The sequence below is a fragment of the Ischnura elegans genome, chromosome 9 (assembly GCF_921293095.1).
Source record: "Ischnura elegans chromosome 9, ioIscEleg1.1, whole genome shotgun sequence".
In the NCBI taxonomy this organism is placed as follows: Eukaryota; Metazoa; Arthropoda; class Insecta; order Odonata; family Coenagrionidae; genus Ischnura; species Ischnura elegans.
In genome coordinates this window covers 34,281,534-34,304,584 of record NC_060254.1, presented here as the reverse complement: position 1 = coordinate 34,304,584, position 23,051 = coordinate 34,281,534, and the positions used below count along the sequence as shown (strand labels likewise).

General features: G+C 35.9%; 1 protein-coding gene across 2 annotated transcripts in view; it reads right to left on the bottom strand.

Annotated features, from left to right (window-relative positions):
• Positions 1-860: 860 nt before the first annotated feature.
• LOC124165081 (eukaryotic translation initiation factor 2 subunit 3, Y-linked-like) overlaps positions 861-23,051 on the bottom strand; it is a 46,395-nt gene continuing 24,204 nt past the window's right edge. For both annotated transcript variants that reach the window (XM_046542344.1, XM_046542343.1), the window contains exons 5-11: positions 12,284-12,517; positions 5,671-5,829; positions 5,358-5,587; positions 4,191-4,335; positions 1,890-2,059; positions 1,193-1,365; positions 861-1,105 (exon numbers count right to left, since the gene is read on the bottom strand). In XM_046542344.1, coding sequence (XP_046398300.1) covers positions 1,036-1,105; positions 1,193-1,365; positions 1,890-2,059; positions 4,191-4,335; positions 5,358-5,587; positions 5,671-5,829; positions 12,284-12,517 — 1,181 coding nt within the window. In that variant the 3' untranslated portion in view covers positions 861-1,035. The remainder of the gene's footprint in view (positions 1,106-1,192; positions 1,366-1,889; positions 2,060-4,190; positions 4,336-5,357; positions 5,588-5,670; positions 5,830-12,283; positions 12,518-23,051) is intronic.

The window sequence follows — 23,051 nt, the reverse complement described above, 5'->3', positions numbered from 1 at the left end:
GGTGATCACGAAAATGCTCCATGCAAACCGATGCCATTGGAATACTTGAACAATAATAATAATGATATTTGTAAAAAATGTAACAAAAATATTTTATAAAGAACATTTTAAAATATTATATGCATATTTTAACTATGTATACATATGTATAATGAAAATGGAATATTTGAAAAAGTTCTGTTAAAATTTTTCCAGCTTCATTTCAAGAAACCTTGATGTATGGCTGAGCACAGAGGTGGATCTATTTGGGGGTGGGGCAATAGCCCTCCTTTAATATCCAATTTACACTAGGTAGAATGGCAATTTTTTTCGGAACCAAATACTCACTACTAACAGTTAAAACAAACATACACACTGCATATTCAATAATGATTTTCATCTTCTAGCAATGACTCTAGAATTTTTCCCTGACCAGCATGTAACCTGTAATATACTCATCCCTGCAAGTGACATGCAAACATTTTTAAGATGTAAGTGGAAAAAGGAGAATGCAGTACACAAGAAAATAGGGTATGTACTTATTCCCCAACTATGAAACATCAGGAACCAGAATGGTTGTGGTATTGTCCCAATTCCCTGAAAGATCCAATCAAAGGATGCTTATCAGGTTCCTACTTTTTCCTGCCTTCATTATTATTTCACTTGTGTGGCCTCATGTTTTCACATCATTATTGGCCAGCAAGTCAAATGCCCTCGTTAAAGATCATGTAAAATCTCTCAAAACCTATACAACTTCACTCCCATTGCTACTCAATGCAGACCTGGCATTTCACATAGGAGACAGCATCACTCGAATGTGACCAGGGAAATAAAATATTTAGACAAGAACAAATAAACAAGAAATGAAATCCAAAAACAAATTTATCAATCTTATGAAGACCTTTATTTTTAGATTAAAGTTGAAAATGTTCAATGACCTTAGTAAGCCTCCATTCATCCCATGATCTATAAAACATAACACAAAACAATCTCCTCTTCCATACACAAAACAAAGGCTTGAAAAAGCCGTATAAAGTTGGCTCATTATGCAACCCATCATTCAGGTTTGTGGTCTATTATTGGATCTATGGTTTCACCTCCAAATATTTGCCCCCATCCAATTAATCTGTAGATAAAAAAAGAACATGATGATTGAGGAAAAGAAGCAACTACATTCAAAAGATAATTCAAGAGACTATAGCACTCAACCTACCTCCAATGCTTTTCTACACGTCTGCTGAGAGCAATCTTTTCATTTATTTCGGTGCAAACAGGATTGGTTAGACTTATCTTCGCCAAATCAGCTTTGGTGGCAATTACTTTGCCTCCAGTGGACAAAGAGCCTATATTTACAAGAAGTACCTCACCCCTTGCTAACTTTTGAACCTAGAGAAAAAATAAATCAAACTGTGAGTACCATTCATCAATGGAGTAAATCAAAGCAATCGATTAAGTCAAAAAATGGTTTTAAATAAGAATCAACTCCTAACTTTATACAATGGGTATTTTGAGAAACAAATGTTTCACACAAAGAAAAACACAAGGTGAAATTTCTTCAGCTACTTAATGTGCAATAATTAACAGCAGTAACATTTAAATTCTACACCCTTTTAAAAATGTATTACTCAATAAATATGCATAAACCTAGAATTAAATAACTCAGGGCAGTTTATTATAAAATCCTTGAACGAACAAACATCTTTATTACCTAGAATGATTACCATGTGGTAATACATTGTAAATAATATTATTAATAAGACCATGAAAATGCTGATAACCATAACTTATGCCTGTGCAATCAAAACTAGAAAAAATTCAATTTACATTCAAGAGATGACATCTAGAAACATTCTTAATGAACAGAAATACACATTATAAACCTCTAATAACATCATCATTTCAAAACCAACCTTAGCGGCCTTTTTATCTCCTTCTGTACGAACTCCAAGAAGACGTTTCAAGAGGTAGTATGAAAACTCTAATTCAATAAATATTTTTGGGAGAGCTCCAACGGCACCAAGAACTTGGCCAACAAGTCGATCAGCACGACACAATGTGGGTTCAATCTTAGTTCCCACACCTAAAACAAAAATGACAACATTGAGAGAATATGGACCACTCATCATCTGCACAATAAACCCCTTTATAACAAACTTTTCGGGACCACACAAAAATTTTGCCACACAGGTTTTCACTTTATATATTAATCTATACATATGAAACATAGCTGAAAATAATGATAGTTACACCTTTTATAACTCAAGAACGGCTGCAACAATTTGAATGATGTTTGGTTTTTTTGGATTCATCTCAGCCCCGTATAACAGAATAAAAATTTTAAAAGTAGTAAAAGTTAGGAAAAAAATTAATCTTGATCTTAGTGGTATTCTTTTATGAGTTGGTAGCGGTGCACAAGCTTAAAGTCGGTGGAAACTAAATGATATGCTTTGTTTTTACCAATTTAATAACTGAGCTTTTAACAACATTTTAATCGTTAAAAAGTATTATAAATATTAAAATCATTTAATTTGAGCAAAGTCCAACTTGACTAGAATCGTCAACAAGGACGTCAATACCATGTTTGTAAACCAATCTTCAAACAATTGTTGACTAACAGTAATGGCCTTGTTTTTATCGACAAATGGAGCAATTTATTTCTTTTCCTAAGAATTTTTGCAATTTCGTTTCACGAAAAATGAGCTCATCAACAGTGTTTCTGAAAATGATTGACAACCTCAAAAATTAAATTAAATTAAATTTTAATTAGATCGCTTTCACCAAGTTACGCCTCAAACAATCAATTTTTTAACCTCAAAAATCACAAATGGTTGAGTGGGCGAGCAATTTTGACAACTAAGAACGAAGATGTGGATGACTTATACTCTGTAATTCAAAAACAAATCGTTGTTACTCTTCATGCACTAAAATCTATTGAATGTGTAACAAAGACGAAGTCACCAACTATCCATTTGAATTTTAAACTTGCTGAATGAGTCTGGCTTACCACCGCACAATTTACAGCTGAAGGTTACCTCGATGGTCATGATACATCAAAACCAAAACCAACCAAAACTATGCAATTGATCATATTCGGTGGAAAAAAAACTGATGGTCAATATGATTCACGCAACTACACTCACAGGAAAATTCGAAGATAAGGACGTTCTCATTATGAGGATTTCCACTATCCCAACCAATATGCCCTTCGAGTTTGGACAAATTCAATTTCCAATTCGTGTTGCATTAGCGATGACGATTAACAAATCACACGGTGAGTGTTAGTGGTCTTAATCTAGAAAAAAATAACTATTTTCTCATGGTCAAATATAAGTGGCATGTTCAACTTCCTCTCGGTGTTTAAGTTGACACATTCCACTTATTATGTCCATTATAAATAAAGAGCATATCAAGAAGCATAAACAGATGGTATTGCTAAACCCTTACTCTTGATGCTATTTAATTTACACCTCGTTTTCCTTGGCAGGTGACATGTCGTCACAACGTATCTTGGGACCGCAAATATTTCTTGTGTTATTCAAAAAAGACAAAAGACACGGAATTCGGATATTTCGTGCAATATCACTGTTAAATTTCATACATGAATTAAACAGCACTCAAACGAAAAAACACTATTAGAAAGAGGCACTTTTATTTGTTAATTTTATTGAAAGCTTTCTCCTTCTCTTGATAAAGGAGCCTATAGCAAGCAGTGCCTCCCTTAAAAAAATCACCTTGATTAAAGTCAACACTGCCCTCGAATATAAACATTCGTATTGTCCACATATACTGCCATAAGAAACAGTTGAATGTTGAGATGCACAGCAAACACCGCGGTAATTTTAAAAAATTGCAGACAAACGTTCGAAATTCCGAATTAAGCATACGAAAGTCAAGTAAAAGGTATCACTTTGTAACGTATGTAAGTGTGAATTGTACATAAGTCGAGTGTACGAAAGTCGAGGACCTCCTGTACAAAAGAATCCTTAATTAAGGTTTTTCTGGGAACACAAACTTTTTAATACAAAATGCTGAAAAACCTTACACTAGATGAGGACCTACCATTCTCATCCAAAGTAGATAAGAAATTTCCATTTACCCAAGAAGATCAGAAATCAATTTTCAGACAGCTAAAAAATTGCTTCAATGCTATACACATAACAATGATTCTACAGAACCAATCTCTCCTTCCATGCACTTTAAGAAATACCAACCAATTAATCCACCGGGAACGGCAAACTGAAGCTCATTTTGTTCAGCAAAAAGGGAAACAATACGAGAAAAGATTGGTCGGCAAGTCAGCTTTCCTTCAGAATCCTTAGACACCAATCCTGGACGTACTTCAATTTCCATTCCTACCTACGAAAAATAAAATAAGAGGCATTGTTAACATATCCTCACATAAACTTTTATAGCTAAATTCCATGCATGAAAGCTTCTTAGACACACTTGAACAAAATCAAACATGACAGCATAGAGTGTAAGTAAGAAAATGGTCAATCCATTTTTCAACTATTGGTCAAATGAATGCAATTTATGGAATAGGCATTATAAAATAACAATAAAATATATAGCAGAAAGAAAACTACTGTCTTAACCTTTTAAATGCAAACATTGCACATACCATATTTGAAAAATTATCATTGTAGTGCCAGCATCTTTCCAAGAGACTCAAAACAGTTACTTAAATGAGGTTTTCTGTACCAAGTAAAATTTACAGCAAATTCCTAGGAACATTAATGCATAGTTACCTAGATATTTTCATAAAATCTACATTTCTCTATCAAATAGCCAAGTAGGTTGAGCATAAAATGGCGATTCCGTGCGGCACTCAATTTTATCAACAAGTGAAAAACTATTCCATGGGTCAATTCTTTCTTTAGCCACCTACAAAACAGGATAGCTTATGGACATCTTTAAATTAAAAATTTGACATTACAAAAAAAATATTAAATAACCCTAAGAATCAAACAGTTGTAGAAATGCAGTTGTATTTTCGATTGCAATACATGAATCAGAAGAAATGCAATGCCAAGATGACTACCCTAAAAGCAAGACAAACTTTTCAAAATGAAGGCATTTTACCAAAATAAAGTATGGAAATGATTAATAAGAAGAAGATAAAGCTACCACAGTAGCTTGTGTCAAAGATGAACTAAAAATTCAGAGCTCTGCACTTCCCAAAGAAAATGGCTTAAATAAACCATTTACCAATACTTCATTCCATTACTTAAGCTAAAATATGCCATGATACTTCATTTTAATCATCATGACGAGTGTTGTTATTAGTAGTTGAAATTTTTCCTAAGAATCATTGGATTAATATGAATATTGTATTGAAATTTGAACAATGCAATTGTATTGAAACTCCTGTTTATTACCTTGAGAACTCCACATAGAATGCTACCACCAGCCACACCTCCCTTAAGATCTTCTACTTCACACCCTGGTTTATTCACATCAAAGGATCGAATGACAATTAGGCGTGGAGGTGATGAGAAGTCTCTCAATGGCACAGGGATCTTCTTCACAATGTACTCACAGATCACTTCTATGTTATACTTCAATTGAGCAGAGATTGGCACTACTGGAGCCCCTTCAGCCACCGTTCCTGTTAAAATAAAGTGAGAATTAATCCTGCTATCTATACAACAATGTTGGAAAATAGCTCATAAGAACAAAGCAAAAACATACCTTGCACAAACTTTAGAATCTGACCATACTGCTCCTTTGCCTGCCCCTCTTTAACTAAATCTATTTTATTCTGCAAGATGAGGATATGCTTCAACTTCATGATTTCAATAGCAGCCAAGTGCTCTGATGTTTGTGGCTGAGGACATGACTCATTTCCAGCTAGGAATATAAACAAAAAAATTGAATTGTAATGATTATGAATATTGCAATTATCTTCCTTCTAGATATCCCTGAGAGCACACGAAAAATTGTAGACGTATACATTTGGGATATTTCTAGTCTACAGGTAACTTAACCGATGGAAGTTACCAGTAGACCATAAATATACGCGATGTACTACTACCGCAATTGGGATATTTCAAGTCTACTGGTAACTTAACCGATGTAAGGCTGTAGACCAAAAATATACGCGTGATGAAAAGTAAAGAAAACATTAGTTATTTCACATAAATGTCATGTCATGTATATTCATCATGACAGGTAGATTCCATAAAGTTACGCATGAAACAGCTAATTATAAATATACGCGATGTATAATACACGAAAAATTGAAGGCGTACACATTTGGGATATTTCTAGTCTACAGGTAACTTAACCGATGGAAGGCTGTAGACCAAAAATATATGCGATGTACTACTACCGCAATTGGGATATTTCAAGTCTACTGGTAACTTAAATGATGGAAGTTACCTGTAGACCATAAATATACGCGATGTATTCTACCAATGCCTTCTAAGCTAACGAGCCGTATGCTGCAGATGGTAACACAGTTGGTCGTCTGCAGACCACGTTAGTGTATTGTTTTGATTGTTTATGAGTTGCGAGCAGTTGTAAGAGCTTCGTTTGTGATACGTGTTGGTTATTTCCAATGTAAAGCAAAATCTCCGACGATAGAGGCTCAGAAGCCCTCATATTTTGTATTATTTACAATATTAATATCTGAGTAAGCGCATTAAATATAAACTGGAACAGTGGTTAAACCAAAAAGTCAGTAGCATCGTTGTAGCAGTCTGACAATGAGCCACGACCGTTGGAGGTGGATACGTTAAATGTAAGTTGATGTTATCGACGGCACCTCATCCATTTATATAATTAGAACAATTTTGATATTTTCTAATGCCTGCTATGCTTTGACAGTCAATAATTTCATCCATTTCTTCGTAGGTACTGGTAAATTCGTCGTTAAGGACTGCTTGTGCTTGTATTATAAGGTGAACACCAGAGAATACAACTTAGTTCCCTATGCTTGGAGATTTTCGATTTTTACTAGTGATGGGTCGGTTCGATTCCTCGATTCTTCGATTCTCGGCCAAGAACCGGAATCGAAAACGAGTACTTGCCAAGGCGAAAAATCGATTCCGATTCCAGTAGTACTTCAAACAACAAAATAAACGACCGCGTTTCCAACAGTCATTTGAATTTTCGCGCCACGTAATCGTAATAACAAAACACATATCTTCTTGGGATGTGCGAGTACTCGAAAATTCAAGTCGATCGAGTAGTTGGTACTCGACTCGAGCATTCCGAGTCGCATTACGAATGTCGAGTCGAGTAGTTAAGGTTACAGTGCTTTCTAGGCTAGTAGGTCCAGCAATCTGGCGATAGGAAGCGCTATCATGAAACTCATGTAATAATGCAGTTTTTAAAGCCGATAAGTCATTCTAATGCCTTGGCCTGGTAGTTTCAGCTTGCCGAATACACTATAGTTGTCGACGTGGGCGCCGAATACCTTTACGCCAGCCGCAGCGGCCGATCGTCTTCCTACCCGGCGCACACTAGTCTGAAATCGGAAAAGGCTGGAATAAAGTCCAAAATGACCTTTTTGGGGATAGAGACTTGAAACTCAGCGTAAATACTCATAAATCATTACCAAATATTGCTTTATATGCCATTTCACATAAATACGAACCTTTAGTGAGATACAGAGGCCCAAGGATGACCAATTTTTCAATGCCACGCGAGATATCGTTTTTCCTCAAAAAATCTTTGAATTTATCCAAGTGGTTTTGCGTTGGTGTGAGTTTTATGGAATATAAAACGCAATATTCCTTTGATCTGGTGCTTTGCCTATACTTTCAATGACTTTCGAAGATTTTGGCTCTCATCTGTCTGCTTTTACAATGCAAAATGGCCGACCCGTTTTTCACGTGAAATTTGACAATATCTTTTGTTTACGAAAAATATAACTCGGAAAATTTTAACCACAATATAAAGTAGAGATTTCTAAAGAGTACTAATAAGAAATCTTGAAAAAAAAGTTTGCGAAGAAGGAAATAAGAGCGATTTTTCAATCGCGCGTCAAGGCTGAGCTACACGCTGCGGAACTTTAAGGCTCGGTAACAGGCCGATTTTTCAAGTTTTTTAAAACATTAGTCTTGAAAATCGTCATTTAAAGCATAGATAATCGTCTTCATTGACTTAAAACACTAAACTGAGGATGTTAAAAAGGATTATGTATAGATCGACTTGACCATTTAGCGCATTACTCGAGTGAAAATACTAAGGATTGGATATTTTTTGGAACCATCCCACGCATAAGAAATATGCCTCGGGTATTGAAGTAAAGTGAAGAAATTAAGTCAGCATGCTTAAGAGAGAGAAAAAAGAACTATTTCCGTGAAAGACAACAACAGATACCATTTTTCCCTTTCCACCTTCGCCGAGGTGAGTCGGGCGGTAGGGGGAGTTTTCACACCACACACCACGTAGTAATAAAAAAGGCTCTTTTAGCCTTTTTTATTACTACGACCGTCCGATGTGATATTCATTTGTAGCGTTTAGTTTCTTTCTTGAACTTAAAGCAAGAGATTTTAAGGTTGATTAAATGACGTGAGAAGTATAGCATTTTTTTTGGCTCTACAAAACTAAAGTTTAGTTCTATAGTTGTTCGCTTCGACCACTTGAATTCCATGAAGATTCAAGATCCAAAAAATCGTTGATATAATTTTTAATAAAAATTCCAAAGTTTCCGAAATCTTGCAATTTTGGTGGGAAAGTACATGCCCAATAACACACATGTGTAGCAAAAGGCAATTTTCTGCAGGCAGTAATACTATAACATGGAGACGTCAAAACCTGCTGGCTGAGCATGTAGAATAATTGGTTTTTCTGCTTGAGAATTTGAAAGGGCCAAATATTACATAGATTCATATACGTAGTATGTAATCTTTATTACAGCTATGAAAATTTCTGTACTCAGGTATATTCCGTTTTGAAATTTAGCTATTATATTTTAATTACATAGTAATTATTTGAAAGATGCTTTTGTCAACTGACTCTTTCACAGAGTAATATTTTTTAAAGTGGTTTTCTTGTTGCCTGGAATTAAGTGATATTTTTCTTGGAGCCTATGGCATCAGAATCGATGGAATCGGTATCGGTAGAATCGGAATCGAAATGTCAGAATCGGAATCGGAATCGATAAAATTTTGGAATCGACCCATCACTAATTTTTACTAAAACATCTTTTGTGCCAAAATAGTGTTATTTTCATCGTGACAACTCTCATTAATCTACTGCTGGCAATCACAGTGCCAGTGGTTGTAATGCACTATGACAGTTAAGTTTGACAAGGTTGAAAAACATCGGCCAAGAGTAGTATTTTCAGATTTCCATCGTGATTGAATTGTAAACAGTGCTATTACGCTATCGATAATGGACAGTTGTGTAAATGTCAGTGGCGTGTTATCCTCCGTTGTTCACCGTGGGTATGTCATATCACGATCAAGCTATCAAGATCAAAGCTGTGTGTGAAGTTTATTTTTCTAGTACAGGCGGTCCTCGACTTTCGAACACTCGACTTTCGTACAATTCGGACTTTCGTTCGTTCAAAATTGACACCTTTTACTTGACTTTCGTACGCTAAATTCGGACTTTCGGACGTTGGTCTGTAATTTTTTTTAAATTCCCGCGATGTTTACTGCACATCCCAACATTCAATTGTTTCAAATGGCAGTATATGCGAACAATACGAACGTATATAATGAAGGGAATTGTTGGTAGTTGACTCTAATCTAGGTGATTTATTTGGGAGAGAGACTGCCTGCTATAGGCTCCTTTACCAAGAGAAGAAGAAGGCCTTCATTGAAGATATTTTTCAAAAGAAGTTGACTAGACATCATCAAATAGCTTTCAATAAAACTAGTAAGATCTTCTTTCTAATTGTGTTTTTTCGTTTGAGTGCTGTTTAATTCATGTACACCTTCAGCAACGATATTGCACGAAATATCACCCGAAATCCGTTTGTCTTTTGTCTTTTTTGAATAACATGCGAAATATACGCGATCAAGAATGTAACCTGCCAAATGTCGAATTTTGGTGTAAAAATTAAAAGGTATCCACAGTGCGGGTTCAACAACTACATTTTGTTATGCTTCTTGATATGTCTTTTTATTTATAGTGGACGTAATAAGTGGAATGTCAACTTAAACGCCAAGAGGAAGTTTCACTCGATAGCCAACGGAGTTCTTGTTTTTTAAACTTTTATTTGCATTTTCTGCGTATTTCCGAAAGAAATTAGATGATTTGAGGAGTTTTATTAACATATTATTAAAATTAAGTCAATTGAAATGAATTCCGTGGAAAAAAAAGGTTTTAGTACATATATTCCGCTCTTTTGGAACGTAACCCCTAATTAGTATGGAAGTCAATGGTTCGACTTTCGTACATTCGACTTTTGTACAAGTTTTCGGGAACGCATTGTGTACGAAAGTCGGGGACCGCCTGTATATCAACGAATAGCAGTGAGAAAAGTCACCTGTGCCACTTGAATGGGCTAATTAAGTCTCCAAATCGGTGAATATATAGTATTTTTCATCATAACGAGCTCTGTGATTGTAAGAATTGCACGTGATTAATATAAGTATGGTAGTGACTTCCAGTTTTTGATAATTATATTTGCCTATTTCCCACTATGTTTTTATGGTGTGTGCTAGTATATCATTTGTGGATTGACCTATATTATTGAAATACGTTGTTGCATGTGTGTGTGTGTGTGTTGGCAGCGGAACCGATTCGCGATCTCAGATGTGAATTGTGTGCATACACTTGCTGTGAATTCGTATTCGTCAAACCAAGGAAATGGTGAAGCTTTGTCACATTATCATGAAATAAAAGTTTCTTTCTACAATAATTGCATGTCTTGTGTTTCTTTAACTGTATTTTGCTTATTATGTAGTCGCCTACATTTGGTATACGGCAAACCATTAGGTTTGCTGTATACCACATATAGACGTGTACAACTGGTTTACATATGGTATTCTGCAAACTTTGTGCTCTCAGGGATCTTATTCTAGGATGCATTTAAGGTTCTAGATATTCTTAACGATGGCAAAAACAACATGGCAAGAACATTTTGGCTCATGTAGCTTTGAAGCTTATGAAGACATTGATAAATATGCACCTACTTGTCAAGTGTTAACAATGGATGGTTCGTTCGAGTGGTGAGAATTTTGCTTGAGAGAAGGTTAAAAATAAACTTATCTCATCTCCATAGTAAATATCACAGGGACTGTCCTGACTGTGACTAACAGGGATCATACAAATAGGTTTTAAGGACAGGAACCTACCCTTCCACAGCACTTAGATCAAAACATGAAGATTCCCCAGATACTTTATGAAGGGATATATACCCCCTTCCTGTTTTTAAATCGTACAAACCATCCATCAGAGCATTAAAATTGCCGATATCAAGCCTCTCACACATATATTCTGCTTTGGCCTTCACATCACGGGGATTGAGATAGGAATCCTCACAGATCTTTGTAGGTAAAATCACTAGAAACGGTCACTTTCTCGCTGCAGATGCTCGCAAGGCTGCAACTGTTCTTTATGATGGTGAATCAGGTTGATACATTAATTCCAAATTGCCTCACAATTTCACGACAGAACACTCAGCACTTTTACAACAGCCAATAATTCACAATAAGTTTTTTTTAGATCTAAGGACTTGCATTTACCAGCCATGACGTTAGCAGTTGGGCTGAATAATTTTGAACCGAACTATGGGAGGCGCAAAAGAAAAATTAAACAAGTACACAAGAAACTAAGACAAGTAGAATAGGGGTAAAGCAAACATTTAAATCCTGAAGTGAAAAAAATTGTAGTTTTAGAAGTATTTAATATTAAGAGATGCAACACGCTATCATTAAGTCAACCAAGAGTAATTACGAATGGCAAAGGTGAAGTTTTGAGCAATTATCACTAATACAAATTTATTTTTCATGTAAATCATAGGGCTGGCTGTCGATAATTAGAGCTTGCCACTATATCCAGTACTCATTACATAGGGCTTCCACTGTCCAGTGATAATGATATAGGGTAAACTGCAACGAATTTCAAGAAGCTCCACCAGCTTCACCGTACTTACTGTATAATTCTCAGTAGGGTCACTCACTATTATTAAAAATCATAATAAAAAGGTAAAGAATAAAAATTGCAACATAATGCTGTTTTATGAGCAACGGTCCTAAAATTTTATTTTGATGCTCCAAAAATAGAACACTAGCTTAAAATGGGTTATGGCTGAAGATCTAAAAAAATCCCTAAGACACATATCTATGCTTATGGCTGATCCATAACTATGATTTCCAACCAAGCGCTGAGGATAACCTACCAATCAGAAGTAATGCAGCATCCATCACAGCGGCACCGTTAAGCATGGTGGCCATAAGAATGTCGTGGCCGGGGCAGTCCACAAATGAGACATGACGGACCAATTGAAAACGACCAGGGCAGCCTGGTCTAGTACATGGGAGTGAATCCTCCCTCGAAGATCCTCCAGATATGTAGCATGCAGGTCGTGGGCACTGCTCATAATCGCAATGGTAGATCTTGGCATTGGCATAACCTAGAAGCAAAATGGATACATGGTTGAGGGTAATATAATAACAAACCTTTTTACTGATATAGTCACCTATTTTTAGTCATTATTATCATTTAGAATAAAAATAACCTTCATTTTCCATCAATCTATCCGGTATTCCGCTTGAATCATACAATCAAACTCCTTTCTATAGAGATATTTTCCCTGTAAAGTTGCATCTCTTTACATCTCTACACCCCTCAGACCAGTATTTTACGGAACTGGTAGTAGTTCCCGTAAGGTTCATGGTATTTATTACCCCTATTCAAAGACCACTCCTCACTCCAACCAATGACCACCGCTTCAAAGGAAATTTCCCCTTGTACAGCAAAAGAATGCCACAAAAAAGGTTAAAGCACAGGTTGTCTGTCAGTTGCGAGAGCCATGAGCCTGTGGACTTGGGAACAAACAACATCAAAACTTTCCATCTACACCTTCATATACATCTATATAATAACCTGCAAGTCAACCCTAAGGTGTTTGGCAGCAGGGTATTTCTCTTTATCATTCAATAAGTTACTGCTGGCTTGGATGAATTCTAGCACAGCATTTTATCAACTACCAGAGAATTTTGGGTGAAGTGAGCAATGCAATGTGTTGTCGTTGGAAGCTGAGAATAAAGTCAGGAACAAATTCCTGAAAACAGTAGGCTGTTTTTAACATTAAGATAATAAAAAAGTGATACTTTCTGCATTCCGCTGTCTTGATCCTAGATGCTTAAACATAGCACAGCAAAGGTGGAAAGATGATTATGGAATGATTGACTGTTAGTTTTTGTGTGAGCAGAGAATAAGAATCGCCTTTGGTACTTGGAAGATCTCTTCAGCCGAGTTGCTATAATAATTAGGACATGATGAGTTAATTTTGCAAACCTCTTTGAATTCCTAAATAAAAACCCAATGGATTTGTTTTAAATCTGACTATGGGAGGCACAAGATAACAAAGGAAAAATTAAATGTGTACTCAAGAAATTAAACCCTTTACTGCCAGCCCATTTTAGGTGGGATGTGCGAAGACTGCCAAGGCTATTTCCCAGAATTTGCAACATTTCAGATTTAAAAATTTTTCAGCTATTTAATTTTCTCTATGGATCATTCGCACGATTGTGCATTGTGTGTGATTCCCGTAAAAGTTATCACCATGGCTAGTCCCGGTATACTTTAAACTAGTCAAGAGCGAACACCTCTTTGTGTTCTATGTCCGGGCCTGCTCTCCGGCTGTGGCGCTGCGCACACGATTGGACTGCTTGTGGCATCATATGCTCTGCAGTCCAGCAACACCTTGTCCGGTAGTGTCCACAAATATCCACAGGGAAGAATGACACCTCGGTAGCTTAACTGGCTAAAGCACTCAACCAGAAATCTGGGTTCGATCCCGATCAAGGCAGATGATTTTTTCTGTGGATAATTCGCACGATTGTGCATTGCGGGTGACTCCCGTAAAAGTTATAACAGCGGCTATTCCCGGTATACTTTAAAATACATCATTTCTATCTCCATTAATATGATCAAAGAATTACTCCAGCTTCTATCTACATTTTAGTAAAAGCACTCCTAGCATTTACAAAAAAGAGCATTTATATTTCAGAGAACTTCTAGTAGTAAATTTACTTTGAGTATTCAAACTTTGTTCAAAATATGAGAAATTGATGGTGTTCACCACTTTGCCACAGGCAAAAATTTATCACAACTTACATTTTGTAAAAGATAAACTCTCCACTCTCAAATACCCCCCTCATGCAAATGAATTTTTACTAGTGATTCGATTAGAAATATTCAAGGTTCAGAAAAAAACATATACAACAGTTTCAATTTCATAAGAGATTTTCTAATTCAATGACCTTCTTTCTCTTTAGATGCTTTGTGGGCACAAAAAATTCTAAACACTGGGTGATTAATAAGAAGTATTTTCTCAACTTAATGAGACAGGTGGAAGTGTAGATAATTGTTCACTGAAAATCACGTAAATAAAAATCTGTCTAAAATATGCCAAAAATTACAGACTGAGGTTGTGACAGTATAAAAATTCCCCCTGTAGAATCCACACCGAGAGAAAATTAACAAAAAATTTTGTACAAGTCTTTCCGCTCATAATAATCCCCATCAAAGTTAACTAAATTCATGCAATGCACCAAATGGTGGACACCATCATCTTCATCATCTCAGGTCAACAACCTTAACAATTGGTTTGATGCAGCACTCAACTCAAATGTACCATCGGCTTATCTTTTCACACCCATGTATAACCTCTTATTCTCTTCCTTTAACTCTTCCATAAGCATTATTTTGGTCTCCTCTAAGAGTTCTTGTCATCCACTTGTCATTGGATGAATGTCTTCATCACGCCTCAAGATAGACCCAACTAGGCTGTTCCACCTTCCTAAGGTTTTCACTTCTGCCCTACTCTTCTTAGTATGTCTTCATTACTACAAGGTCAATTACTACTTACAAGGACCATTTGATCCGTTTCATTATTTAGCAGCAACAAATTTTGAAAGCCATGATTTCTCCCAAGCTGTCATTGTCAATGCCTCAAACTGCTAGATAAGTATAATCCAAATTTGAGTTCCAATAATGTTTCTATACTTCTTTGCTTATATATCTAATGTACGTTGATATTTCTTTCTGTGGAATGCTCTTTTCGCCTAGGAATATGTTCTGATAAACCATTTATTACCTCTTCCATCACTCGATATTCTACTTCCCAAATAACAGAATTCTTCTAAATCTTCTAGTATTTTGTTTACCTCTTTTAACGGAAGTCTTGACTTCTTTTCCGCAGCACACTAATATCTTAATTTTCTCTGTGATTATGCTTCCAAAATTTACCATCCCCAAAACATGAGTCACCGAAACCAAAACTTCCCTTACACTAAAACTGACATTTGATCCTGGAACAAATCAACCCTTCATAAACTCCATGCAAAACTTAATCTTAATGTGATTATTTTTCTCACAGTTCTAAACTTAGTAATGAGTCACAAAATAAAACAGAATCGACAAGTTCGTTCGCAGAAATAAAATTAGTTGAATTATTCAATGCTGCAAACTTAAAAATTGTTATTCAGGGTTCATATCAACTTTCCATTATCTAATTCCCCAATTTCCACCACTATTTTTTTCTATTTCTCCAACTGAAAATCAGAAGTGAAGCTGTGATAATTAGGGAGTCAACTGAAAATGCAGAAGGTATATTCGGAAACAATCAAGCAGTGGTAGTAATACTGTCAGGTAGAGCCAAGTCTTCACTACCACATACGACACAGCCAGGCCAACAATAAAATGCTCAGCTCATTCAGCCATAGCCATTACGTTTTAGCTGCTCCTAAGGAGTTTCTCCCAAACATTTCCATGAACAGAATGAACCCTGTTAGGCTACTCCAAGACATTCCAACTTTTCACTGAGTGCTGTGGCTTCAAATAACCAGGGGCCCTAATTAGGTATAATCCTAATATCCATGCCTTGGTCGCCATGGTGCCTATTTCAAACTGGCAAAACACAGTGCCATTCAACATACAAATTATACAGTTCTCCAAGCCCATTTCAGAATCTATAACACATATTATTACTAGCCAACTTGCCATGGCTAAGTAGTTGAGAAGACTACATATTTTGGAACATAAAAAATGAGTACGAATGGCATTACCAAAGGCAAAATGAAACGAAGGGTAACTTGTTCTACTCTGGCAGCCTAAGATGTTCTGGTTTTATTCTGAAATCCTCCAGCTCAAACTCAAGTGATTCATTCTGATCAAATTTCTAACTTCAAAGATAAATTCAATTTGAAGTAGCATGATAAAATTCTAATTTAAAATCCAAACTGGATGATACATTCCCGATTGGATAAAAAGCCTTAAGCAGCATTTGCTAGAGGTGGGTCATGTAGTGGATGTCTCCACATGAACTCCATGATACCTTTAAATTTCAACAACTTAATTCAAACAATGAAAAAAGTCATCAACCATCCATTGGCAGGAATAAACAAAAAATTCCACTGTAATAAACAGAAAGACATGAAAATAAGTTAAGAAAAATGTTGTAAAAAGTAAGAGTAAGCCAAAATTCTTGCCAACTATGTACTTCGTGGTTGTTTATCATTCTTGAAATATTTACTAACCAAGTGAGTGATTCCCATAACGCAACCAGATACCTATTTTTCCAACGATAACACCATCATTGGATGAGGCATGATTACATTAAAACCTCTTTTGTAGTGAACCTCTTTACATTGTAAACCTCCACATATCATACCACCCCTACGGTCCTGTCTGATTTACATGTAAATTTATAGGCAAACCTCTTTGTAGTGAACCTCTTTATATCGTAAAACCTCCACTTATCATACCAAGGAGATACCCCTGAGACGGCCTAACTACCTCTGCAAATCGTATCGAGGCAACAAGAGACCCATGCAGCCATGATTACCTACATAGAATGACATTTTCAGCAGTAAATGTTTCTCTTTTTTTTCTTATATACCTTTGATATGCTGTAATTTTCACGTTAATCATTAGTTGTGCCCATTTGTTTTCCATATGAGAGCATACCTAACAATAAATGAGAATAAAGGTATCCAACTATCCTAATCATTTTAAGTGACTGTTGAATTGAGAGAGATCACATAATTTTCTCTTGAAACAGATTAAAAATTATTCGATAGGTCTCGCTTTCTGTAATTATTAAATAATAAATATATGTTCACTGATGCAAGTTTGTTTAAACACATAAATATAATGGTTTAAAAGACAGTAGTGCCTTTCATTTCCTAAGGATATGAAAAAATGGTGTCTATCAATAAAACCTCTCTATACTGAACCTCCATACATCAAATTGCCAAAATTTTGGTCCCCTCCATTACGATGTAAAGAGGTTTTACTGTACTACTATTTCTCCAAAATAGTTGAATTATAATAATACAGGCATCCCCCGAGTTACGTATGTCTCGACTTACGTAAATCCGTACTTACGTAAGCGATAACCGTATTTCAAATGATTACGTTAATTTTCGAATGCGAGCGCGAAGAAGTAGATATTCGCTCGTACAACCTATGGTAGAAAAAATATCGAATAGTTATAGTTTTTTACTTGCTAAAAATAACAAAGTGACCCATTTTTGTCATTCCTCGAAGGAAATTTCATTAATTTCTGTAGAAAAATCGCTTATAAATTCCAAGTCAGCAATCAACGTGAAAATTTGCAGTTCTAGCGATGGATGTGGTGGCGTATGTGGTTGCGCTCATTCCTGTACGATACAACTTGTTATACAGCAATCTCTGAAGCGCCAACGCAAAGGTTCGACTTACGTAAATTTCGACTTACGCATAGTCTGCCGGAACGCATCTCTTACGTAACTCGGGGGATGCCTGTAATAGTAATATTTATTTACGCCATTGGGTTAAATCATCCATCAGTTTTATAATACAATATTAAATAATACACAAGGACGTAATAAAATACACACAGCTATACTATGGTACACACAAGCTATTTAGTACAATTAAAGTACATATACATAGATTAATGTAAACCATCGGTTAGAAACTCATTTTAATAACACTTTTGAATTATTATATTCTATAATTTAGCTTTGAATATAATGGATGAGGATATGGAACAGATGGTGATAGGAATCTTATTGTACACAGAGGCAACGGAATGGAATGGACCTTTTATATAAAGTATGTAAGTTTTTGTACGAGTATTGGAGGATGTGGATGTTTTCTCTGGGGCATATGTTGTGATTGTGTATGCTGGAGTTAACAGTAAAAAGATGAGGAGAGTTTCACACAAACATGACACAGGTAAGTATAGAGATAGAGGGGAAAGTTAAGATACTGAGACATATGAAAACTAATCTGCCAGGGGTGCAGATAGGGAGTCTACAGTTTGTTTTAACAGATTTCTTTTGGAGAGATGTTTCCAATAAAAGAGAGGTATTAAAAAAAGTTGGAGGACACAAGAGAGACTGTATTTCAGCAGAGTAGAGTTTTGAGTGTGTTGGTGGACAAAAAGGCTCAAGCTTTCTTATAATAAAAAAACAAAGCTTGATATCCAGTTCAGAATCCTGTGATGATCAGTTAAGTGCATATGAAAGATTTTACTGATGAAGAAAAGGTGAAAAGTTGATCACGAGGTAAATCTTAGGCTTGGTGAGGTGTCTTAGTATGAAAACGGAGGTAAGAAGTTTAGGCTTCGTTTAATGTGATATTGTTCCAGTAACACCATTCGAACATCTCTTTTTGTTTGAGTAGTTTTGGAATATTCATTTAGATCTGAAGTATTTCTAGCAGTCGACAGACTAAATGTACCATCTGCATATATAACTGTGACTCCAGGTAAACTGCTGAGGAAGGATATTAATAAAAAGAAGAAACAATAGTAGGCCAAGAATTGACCCTTGTGGGACACCTGCTTCTACCCAAAGTGTGCTTGAGACAGTTTGCACCATCCCCACTGCAGATTGATGCATGTAGCACACTGCTTGGGTTCTATTTTCAAGATAGGAGGTAATTCAGTGGTGAGAGACACCAGACTTTCATGCTTACATTTTAAAATTTCATGTTCAACACTATTACATGCATTTTTTAGATCATAAGATACTCCTAAAACATGCTGTTTAAGGTTTAAGCCCTCTAGTAACAAGTTCAGATACTGGAAAATTGCTGCATTAGTTGATCTACGAACTCATAAGCTATGTTGGGAGTCTGTAATGCAGTTGATGGAGATTAGGTAGCAACTAAATCGTTGATGAATTAATTTCTATAAGACTTGGAAATTCTGACTGAGCAGAAAATATCAAAAGTAACATGATTCTTAGGAAGGATTCTTTTATGGGACACGTGCAAATCTGGCTTGCTTCATTTCAGAGGGAAAGACAACGGAAGTGAAAGATTAAAAATATTAGCAGAGGGTAATTCTATCACTTGTGAGGAAGTATTAACAACAGATTAGGGAATTTAATCTGGACCTTTTGAAGAAGAGTTGCAAAGGTATTTACTTAGGCTTACAATTTCAAAGGGAACAGTCGGTGTTAAAAAAAAAGAATGGTGTAGGGTCCTACATTGAGGACGGACAGGGGACCTGTTGGTAGGAGACTGAGTAAAACAAAACTCTGAATTGAAGTGATCAGCAATTTTTTGAAGATTTTTCACAAGGTTACCACTGGAGGTAATGCTAAAATTAGAGGAACCAACTGAAGATTAAGTTAACAGATGAATAACTTTCCATGGTTCCCAGAAAATGTTGTTCGAGTTCCCCAGGTATTTGTCAAGTGCTGCCTTTTTCTCTGAGGCAATAGTTCTTAAAACACTTAACAGTTGTATTATGATGACTGCAAAGGGATGTTTCAGTAAATTTACACAAGAAGTGAAGGTTCTCAGACATCATTTGAAGTTTTGTAGCACCAATTTTGAAACTTTCATGAAAATTTCTTGTCTTGACTCTTTTGAAGGAAAAAAACGAGGTTTTAAACACACCATGAAGGTTTTCATAAAAGCTTTCAATTTCATATCGACATCTTCACTTAGATAAACCTCATCCCAAGCCTCAAGAAGTACACAGTGGGCAAATTGGTTGATTTCATCAAGATGAGAGTAAATAGAATTTAACTTCCTTGCTATTAAAAAAGATCAATTGCAGAGAACAATCCTTGCAAATATTGCATTAACTGAGCAGTATATATTGGGGTAAGCTCTTGAATTACACAAGAATTACTACTGTGAAAAGCATTAAAGTGAATATCTAGTTAAAAATAAAAAAATTAAGATACCACCATATGTATCAATTCATTCATAAACAATAACGGACACTTTAGAAGCAATACATAAACGAGAATGTAATTTTAAGCCGAATAGATATACAGTACTCTCGTTAATGCGAACAACGTTATTCCGAAGTTCTCGTTATTACGAAGCAAAGCATTGGTCCCGATGAAAAGGACTATACAAGCTATAGTAAAGAAAACGTTATTACGAAATTTTCGTTTTTACGAAATTACGAACCTCGGTCCCGGTCCCAACGGTTACAAAATGAACTTTATTACGAAGTTCCACGCATAAGCAACGGCATTTTGGAGGAAATTCACTACGATAAGTTTTAATAATTGCGCCACGTTGAAGTTCTTCTCGTGTTCTGTGCTCAAAAGAGTCAGTTATGGTTCTTCATTCAGTTTATACGCTACATCATATAATAAGCTTCATTCCTGTAGTCATTGTGACCCACTCATAACCGCTCGCAAATTGGACGTATAATCTTCCCACGCACATTCTTATTTACGAATTCTCAGAGGTACGAGCATTCAAAATTGTCAAATTTCGAGAGTTAGCGCATACATGTACTGCAGTGTTGCATTTTGCAGGATAACTGCACTCCTCGATTCCTTGTACACAATCCGGCCGGCAAGATTTGTCCGTTGACGGCACGGTAGGAGGGGCAGATAACCCTGGGCCAGCACGGTTTACATCCAATCGCTGTCCCCCAAACGCACCTAATACACCCTCGCCTAGTCATACAACTTCAAATGCATAAGGAGCACTGAAATAAGCTTGATCCGCCCAAACAAGCCCTTCCTTCGAATCACCAAACCCAGTGATTCTTCCTCTGGGTCCTCACGCTTGTCGTCCCTTCCGGCTTTCTTCACGGAACCCTTTGTTGGCGTTTCCCTTTCTTGCCTGGTAACCTAGCCCCCTTCCCGACCATTCTTCCTATCATCGAACCACTCTCGGCGGCCGGACTGTAGGTTTATCAAATTAGGAACAAGGTCTTGGGACGCACCTAGGTCGTATATCGGACTGTGTTCAGGAAGATATCAACCCTAAATTGCATCATACCGCATTCTCATGTCGAGAAACTGAAACATATTTTCCCATTTATATATATTTTCGCGTAATTTAAGCGTCGTTATTATATGTTGCTTTCTTTCAACGATTCCTAAAGGAAACGTTATTACCAACCTCCGGTTTCTCGGTACCGTGAACTTCGTAATAACGAGGGTCTACTGTAATTATTCACAGCTTTTCTGGTGGATTTATCTTCATCTGTGTGAAGATGTTTCTGTTCATATCTGAGAAACCTGTTCCATATTATATGAAATTGAACATTTAACTTCAAAACCCAACCACCAAGATCTACATACATCAACATCTTTAGAGCAGTGATGGTAAAGAAGCCAAAGCTTAATACCTACAATGGGCAATGAGAGGCGCATTAGCAAATGCTGGCTTTATTTCAATCATAAAAGGTAAAAAAAAAACACTTCCAAATTCTGCATGAATTACCACCACTTCGAGCCTCAAATCCATGGGCTGCTACAGAAATCAAAAGCATACATACAAGCATATTTCTTTATTATAAAAGTATAATTTTTTGAGTCAAGTGAAGAGAAATTTCACACACAAATTTGACAACGAAAAAGGCACGATAACAATATGAAACAATTGACATACAATAAACAAACAAATGAGAACTTAGACAATTTTTCTGTGTGCACGTTAAACCATTACTATTTGGCACACTATGTTATCACTGGAATTAATCGGCCTTAGTATAGTAGACAAAAGGATTTTCCAAACTACAATTTCCTTATAAAAGCACAGGTTAGTATCAACTACTCTTGCCATTATATCACAGGCCAGATCACAGGAAAATTAAAAGAGATACCATATTTCTCCAAATATAGTCCCCTCCACCTAATTTTGAGGCTTGAGTTTCAGGAAAAAATTTAAAAAATGGGTTAGAATGTAGTCTCACCTTCACTTTTAACATGAGCATTTTTGAAAAAAAAGGGGGGACTATATTCAGACAAATACAGTACTACAATTAATCAGTTTCTAGAAAATATTGCAGGAAGGCAATTAATACCAAGGGATATTATTTGCTTAAATATTATAAAGGCAACTGAAAACAGTAACTCCCAGTACAACACCAAAGCAAAATGACACTTATATCCATTTCAGATATATCAATATCCTCATTGGGGTAAGAGATCATATGCGGTTAACCTGCAATTCTATGTATCAGGTCGCATCCTTAACATGATCTACCAATGTGACGATGAACTGCCACAATCATACGTATGCTTGAAAGAATCAAGCACATAATGCCATCAACAACTAAACTAAAGAGTATGGTTGCAATAAAATTATGCTACACCAAAGGATTCTAATTCATTATATCATAAAACTAATATTTCCAAAGATCAAACAATAATATTTACATTGATTGAAACTAATTTGATAACTTGCCATTATATAAATATACAAGTTCTCAATGCATTCAGTCACAGAAATTCACTAAGGACTCAAAATAATTAAAGCATAAATGACCCATTTGGATAATGAGATTAAGGTAGCTACAAACTTAATAGATCATATGCCTTTCCAGGTATGCAGTGCATAGTTTATGTAGTTTTAATTTAGTTAGTTTAGTTCATAGTTTAAATAGCCGTTCTTCAAAACAAAAAAATTCATCCATGAAGCAGTCGTACAACTAAAATCCAAGAATTAATAGCTTGTCTCTTTAA